The sequence below is a fragment of the Echinops telfairi genome, unplaced genomic scaffold (genome assembly GCF_000313985.2).
Source record: "Echinops telfairi isolate 266 unplaced genomic scaffold, ASM31398v2 ScPeMD7_60;HRSCAF=208, whole genome shotgun sequence".
Taxonomy (NCBI): Eukaryota; Metazoa; Chordata; class Mammalia; order Afrosoricida; family Tenrecidae; genus Echinops; species Echinops telfairi.
Genome location: NW_022103958.1, coordinates 43013728 through 43021326, shown reverse-complemented (window position 1 = coordinate 43021326; position 7599 = coordinate 43013728). Strand labels below are relative to the sequence as shown.

General features: G+C 40.8%; 1 protein-coding gene across 1 annotated transcript in view; it reads right to left on the bottom strand.

Moving 5' to 3' along the window:
• Positions 1-7599, bottom strand: part of DENND5A (DENN domain containing 5A) — an 83085-nt gene that overhangs the window by 32760 nt on the left and 42726 nt on the right. Inside the window, exons 5-7 of the mRNA XM_030885847.2 lie at positions 5409-5726; positions 2664-2879; positions 1913-2147 (exon numbers count right to left, since the gene is read on the bottom strand). Coding sequence (XP_030741707.1) covers positions 1913-2147; positions 2664-2879; positions 5409-5726 — 769 coding nt within the window. The remainder of the gene's footprint in view (positions 1-1912; positions 2148-2663; positions 2880-5408; positions 5727-7599) is intronic.

The following is a 7599-nucleotide window of genomic DNA, read 5'->3' as shown; positions in this document are numbered from 1 at the left end:
AAAAATGAGGAGCTGATACGAAGGGCTCAAGTAAAAAGCAAATGAGGGTAACAAATGTACAAATGTGCTTGACACAATGGATGGATGTATCGATTGTGATGAGTTGCACAAGCCCCCAATAAAATTATTTTTAAAAAACCAGAAACAAACAAAAATATTAATTAATAACAATTATAATAATAAAACCCAGCAAAATGTCTGGCAAATTCATTCATTTGACAAATATTTCTTGAGCATTTACCAACACTGACGAGCCCTGGTGCCATGGTGGGTTCCACTGGCTGTTCACCACATAATCAGCAGAAGAAAACCACCAACTTCTCCACTGGACAAAGATGAGGCTTTCTATTGTTGTAGAGAATTAGTCTCGGAAACCCACAGGGGCAGTTCTACTCTATCCAATAGGGTCACCATGAGCTGAAACTGACTAGATGGCAATGAGTTTGGTACCGTATGTTGGGCATTTATAGTATTTGGTAAATGAACAAAATATACCAAAAAAGGTACAAGAACACTGAACATCCCACAAAGACGTGAACTGCTGCTCAGTCTGACATCTCAAGGTGAGACTATTCTCTAGCTAAGCTAATCTACATGGGGCTTTTGATCACTACGGCATGTTTAATCATTCATGTAGCAAACAACTTCTAACATCTATGTGTTCTAAAGAACAGGGGAAAGAAAATAAGCAAATAAAGTCCTTGTCCTTAAGTTATTCTCTGATAATGACAGTTCAAACTACAGACAGGTCATTGCATGAAGGCATGAATAAAGCATCACAGGACCACAGAGGAAAAATCAAGTGATTCAATATAGGGGCTTCATAAAGAAGGAGATATATCAGCTAAGTTTTTATGACTAAAGCCAAAGAAAACCAAATTCACCGCCACTGAGTCGATATCAACTCAGAGTGACCCTCTTGTGGGTTTCTAAGGCTATAACTTTTTATGGGAATAGAAAGCTCCATCTTTTCAGACCCAAAGAGCTGCTGGTGGTTTTGAACTGTCGACCATGCAGATCACAACCCAACTAGGAACCACTACACCACCAGGGCTCCTAAGTTTTTATGGCAAGCACTGCTAATTGCTTATTCATAATTCACGCACCCTTTCTTTCACACTAATACCATTTGCCATTAAGTTAATTCTGACTCAGGTTGCCCCTCTTTGTGTGTCAGAGTAGAACTATGCTCTGTATAGCTTTCAATGGCTGATTTTTCTCAAGTGGATCAGGTCTTTCTTCTAAGGCACCTTGGGGTGGACCTGAACTTCCAACCACTCAGATAGCTACTGAGCACAGTTGCACTGCCCAGGTACATCCTCAGTCTGGCTCTAAGCATCATTACACCCACTTTAACACTCATTTTCATAACCACCCTTGTACTTAGAAAAACCACATGCCACGGATGTGGCTTATGAGACAACGGAAGTTGCTGGGATTTCTAGGAAAGTCTGCTTTCCTAATAAAAAGCAAAAAAATACAGCTGGCATCAACTTCAACTCTTTTTATCTTGAATATGAACATAATGACTCTTGAAACATAATGACTCAGGCAACATACAAGGCCTGGCTGAGTTAAAAGACAGAATCTCAATTTCTGATTACATTGTTGAGCAATTGGGCCAACACCAGTAAGGACCAACTCTGTACTTGTTAATAATTTGAGAAAAATAACTGCATATTTGCTTCACTCACTGAATACTTGATTACTTTCTGTATTACTTACAGGAGGGCCCATTCCTAATAGTCTTGAAAGAAGTTTGTCAGTCTAAAAGGTAGAAAGAGCATTTCAAGCAATAGGAATAACTTACAGAAAGGCAGAAACCGAGAAAGAAGCTGGCATGTTTAGAAGCAGAGACATTTTAATGGCATACCCCAACAGAGTGGAATGTACAGCTCCAAAGAGGCCTTACCGGCATCATCCACAGTGGTACACTTCTGATACATAGATGTGCGAAGAGTAGGTGTCCGGACATTCAACAGCCTGATCTTGTCCACTCTGGAATCAAATACTCGAAGCACAGGGTCTTTATCATCGTCATCATGACACATGATTTTATTGTCAATGAAAGAAGCAAACATCTGGGTCTCCAAGAATCTTGAGAGGAAGGGCAGGTAGGGTTCAGGCTGATCTGACAGGAAAGATGCCTAGTGCAATCAAGAGGAAACAGACAGTCACTGGCAGGGAAGAAGAAAGAGCACCTGCCAGCCTTGGTGCACAAAGCACAATATGCTTAAGGGTCTGTCTAGTGGGCTAATTCTTCTTGGAAGCTTCCTGGGCCTTTATGAAATACATCAGCAAAACCCCTGCATCTTTTGTTTTTGAACTCTCAGATACAATTTCAGAGATCCTAAAACTTTGACACACTGGTCCAAACTTATCCAGGTAACTAAACCCAGTTAATCCAACTAGTCCAGAATCCTAATGGTCAATCTGTATGTGCACCTTCATCTTAAAGGAGAACTCTTTGGCTAAGGGTAAATCACCTGATAGTAATAAACAGAACATCTGTCTAAAGTAACATGACCTTACATTTTATCAACATAGAAACAGAAATTTATTTCTGGCATATAGTATTTATTATGAAAGAAAAACATCTTCAGCTACATCTTCAATAGAGTTCTAGCATGTTCTCAACACCTCCCGAGCAGGATTACACTCACTTTATCAAAATTTTGCATCTGCTCCCTATTCGTAAACCAGGATTCCTTATCCTGGCTGGGCTGAATAACAAACACTTCATAATCTGCAAACATCTGGGTGAAACGATTTGCAAAGACTTCCCGGATCTGAATATTTAATTGGTAAATTCTAAATTCTTCCTCTTCACACTGTACTTTCATATCCTTATTGCTGCTGGGATCTTCTCGCACTTCCAACTGCAAAAAGGAAACAACAGATGAGAACACACAAGCTTTTCCTTTTACGCTGAGGAAATACAACTTGTGATTTTTTTCCCCACAGTGGTATCTACTAAGCAGTCCAGTGGTACACAGTTAAGCACTCAGCTGCGAACTAAATGGTCATCAATTTGAACCCACCACACCTCATTCCATGGGAAAAAAGGTGTGGCAGTCTGTTTCTAGGAAGACTTGCAACCTTAGCAATCCTTTAAGGGAATTCTCCTGTCTTATAAGGTCACTATGAGCTGGTATCAACTCAACAGCACTGGGTTTGGTTTGAGTTTTGTTTGTCATTTACTAAGCAGCAAATGGAAGGGAAAATAAAGAAATTCAGATGTGTAGAAAGGCTATATATATATTTTAAAGTAACGAATATTAAAAAATGGTAATTCCTTCTTGGAGGCAGGAGAGACCCTCTCTCTCTGCTACTCCCTGGGAGACATTGCAGAAGACAAGCCACGTGGACGCAACCAAACTTCAGAAGCTGGAGAAGCCACAGAGAGACCCCTGCCAGCACTGAGATGTTTCCAATGACACTGGATCCAAAGACTTTCTACCACTGGCCTGTGATCTTCTGCATTCAGTGTCATTGCATGTGTTTCGTGAGTCTGAAGAGGACTTTATAAATTGATATCGGAAATAAAGGCTAATATCAGACTTATGGACTTGATCTGGCCTGGGCTGGGATTTTTTTTCAATGTTCAATTGCTCTTGTATATAAATTCTCTTTCTTATACACACACACACAAAAAAAGAATACTAAAAAATACGTGAAGACGCTCTACTTGAAAATATCCAAAAGTCAATGAAAGTGAAGAAAAAAAAAAGATAAAGTGAAGATAAGATCATTCAGGGCATGCGTGGTGCAGATCTAGAGGGGTAAAGGCTCCCAAGAGTTTGGAGAAAGGTAGGGATGCTGGAAAGTCAATGAAAAAATATGACAGTACAAAGCCACAAAGTCAGACCCTTGCTCTCCATCTCTTCAATTTACTCCCCCCTTTTTTTTCCTTCATTTTTTAAAATTTTATTTATTTTTTTTTTTAACATTTTATTAGGGGTTCATACAACTGTTATCGCAATCCATACACACATCAATTGTGTAAAGCGCATTTGTACATCATTCTCAAAACATTTTCTCTCCACTCAAACCCCCGACATTAGGTCCTCATTTTCCCCTCCCTCCCCAAAAGGCTTTCCTTGCCTTTTCCCCTAAGAGCTTTCTTTACAATGTCTTTTTAAATCATTGTAATCTCCCACTCTTCTGCCACTTTGTCATACCATGTAAGCTTGTGTGTTACAGTGATACTGGACACTCTGCTACCAGTCTTTAAAAAATCAGCAGGATCACCTATGGTGGATAGGTTTCAGCAGAGTATTCTAGACAAAAACAGACTAGGAAGAAATAATAGGCAATCCAGTTCTGAGGGATCAGCCACTGACACCTGGTGAACAGCAGCAAAACACTGTCAGATATAGTACCAGAAGATGAACCCCTCACGTTGGAAGGGTCTCAAAATACAACTGGGGAAGAACTGCCTCCTGGAAGTGGATCAATGTTAAGACATGGAAGGATCAAAGCTGTGATTCCTTCATTTGCTGATGGAGCACAACTCAAAATGAAAAAAACAGCTGACAAGACAGGATGACACTGTCTACAACAATGGGCTCACACATAACAACTGTATGGATGGCAGAGAACTTAGCTATATTCTGCTGTACAGTGTCACTATGTCACAAGCAACTCTACAGCACCTAACAACAAGTATTTCTATACTCATTTTTAACTGGCAGTTATGTTTTAAATATACATATATATTTATATACATATATACACTCTGCTGATTGAAACAAAAAATTAAATGTTTCACACTTCACTGGAAAAAAATTCAACAAAATTATTCAGTTGGCCTACTTAGTTTATAAGAAATTGACAAAAGTAATTTAACAGCGGGAAAGCGGCAGAGGAAGAGATGGGTAAGCACGTACTAAAATCTAATAGTCTCAACGAAATCAGTAAATGAAAAACTATGTATCTAGAAAGAATATAAGATCAGAACTCAAGAGGACCATATCCTAGCTTCAGCTTAGTCACTTATTAAGCATTTAACTTAGGGAAAACACGTAGACTCTTAAGTCTCCATTTTCTGGGCTATAAGAGAGATGATACAATCTGCGGTCTGCATTGGGTTGTTGTGAAGCCAAGGGTCTGAAAGAGATTTGAACACAGGAATTACTGCCATGTCGCTTAGCTATAGTGTTCACACAGAAGGACAGCAGTGTCTAGTTGATAGCCAAGTGAAGAGAGACCCAGATTTAGATTCAGGAACATTTCCCAAGACAGTGTCTACTAGAGTTGAATCCAGAATATCCCGTACAAGGTACTCTTTCGCTGCTCACAGATATGCCTTGTACTAAACAGGTGCTTTCTCATCTCACACCTTATTTCACGCTGGCAGCACTCAAACAGAGACTAAATTTGTCACAGCTTCACATACTACACCTTACCTTCTCTAGGCTCACCCCAGTCCTTTTCACCAAAGCTTGCAGGCGGGCGATAGTTTCATTCTCCTTGAGGAGTTCATAGGAATGCAAAGGAGAGCCAGCAATGTTTCCATTCCTCTTGTCAGAGACAAGCTCTGAGGCCCGGAGCCTCTTAAGTTTGGAGGTACTCTCACTGCAATGAAGATTCCCTTCAGGGGGAATGCCAAATGCCATGAGAATCTCAGAGACTTCCTGCACAAACTCCAACTTGTTGGGAAACTGAGGCAAGTCCTCTGGCAGTTCAATGAAATGGTTGTCAATATCCACAAAGCAGAGGTTAGCCTGGAAATCAAAACAGGTGAGGAAGATGAACTCCAAAACATTTAGTAAGGAGCTTTAGAAAATTAATGAACATAGAGAGAACTAAAAACATGTGAAATATGCAGGCATGAGGATTATGTACTGACAAAGATCTTAAACATCTAACACAAAAGGCTCCCATACATAAATACTCATTAAAGCAGGAGTCCTCAAACTTTTTAAACAGGGGGGCAGTTCACTGTCCCTCAGACCTGTTAGAGGGCCGGACTATAGTTTAAAAAAAGTTTTGAACAAATTACTATGCACACTGCACATATCTTATTTTGAAGTAAAAAAAAAACCAAACAGGGTAAAACCACCTGGTGGGCCAGACAAATGTCCTCAGTGGGTCATAGTTTGAGGACTCCTCCATTAAAGGTTTGAAAAAGTTCACTCTTCAGTAGTGAAATGCACAGGCTAAGTGAGTCAGACCTGATTCCGACACAATCTCCCTATATGACCCCGAGTATACCACTATCCTTTTCTGAACCTCAGTCCTGATTTCTACAACTTGGTGGCTGGTCTTGATGATTTCTGGGCTCCTGTCTGGCTTTAAGATGGCTTCATTATGAATGAGGCAGGAGTGCAGACTGGTGACCCAAAACCCATCTATAGGCAACTGGGCATCCCCTTACAGAAGGGTCGCAGGGAGCAGTGTAGCAACGAGGAAACATACAACTTTCCTCTAGTTCCTAAATGCTTCCTCTCCCCACCACTATCATGATCCCAATTCTACCTTACAAATCTGGCTAGACCAGAGAATGTACATTGCTACAGATAAGCACTGGAAGCACAGGGAATCCAGGACAGATGATCCCTTCAAGACCAGTGGTGAGAGTGGTGATACCAGGAGGGTGGGAGGAGGGTGGATGGAAAAGGGGAACCAATTACAAGGATCTACATATAACCTCCTCCCTGGGGGATGGACAACAGAAAAGTGGGTGAAGAGAGCCGTCGGACAGTGTAAGATATGACAAAATTATAATAATGTATAAATTATCAAGGGCTCATGAGGGAGGGGTGAATGGGGAGGGAGGGAGAAAATGAGGGGCTGATAGCAAGGGCTCAAGCAGAAAGCACATGTTTTGAGAATGATGATGGCAAAAAATGTACAAATGTGCTTGACACAATGGGTGGATGTATGGATTGTGGTAAGAGTTGTACCAGCCCCCTTGGGGGTGCAACATAACTACAAGGGAATGGAGCAGTGAGGTCCCCAGGGAATGCTGAAGGTAGAATTTGGGGCCAGGGATTGGTGCCCCAACAGACTGGCCTGGAAAACACTTCTAAAGGCCAACAAACAGTCCTTGAACTAACAACAAGCTTTTCTTTCTTGTTGTGTTTTGTTTTGTTTTTTTGTCATTGGTTTGTTGTTGTTGTTTTCTTTTATTTTGTTGCTTGGTTTTGCTCTGTCTTGTTTTTGTGCATTGTTATTATCTCCACAGGTCTGTCTAAATAAGATAGGTTGAATGAGAAAACAACGGGACCGACAGTTCCAGGAGGACAAGGGAGAGGGGAAACTCAGGGGAAAGGTAGTGGTGTTAACAAACCCAGGGACAAAGGAACAATAAGTGATCCAAATCGGTGGTGAGGAGAGTATAGGAGTCCTGGTACAGCGTGATCAAGGGTAATGTAACCAAGAGGATACTGAAACCCAAATGAAGACTGAGCATGATAGTGGGACAAGAGGAAAGTAAAAGGAAATAGAGGAAAGAGCTAGGAGGCAAACGGCATTTATACAGGTCTAGAAAAAGGCATGTACATATCCAAAAATATTTATATATGAGGATGGGGAAATAGATCTATGTGCATATATTTATAGGTTTAGTATTAAGGTAGCAGAAGGACACTGGGC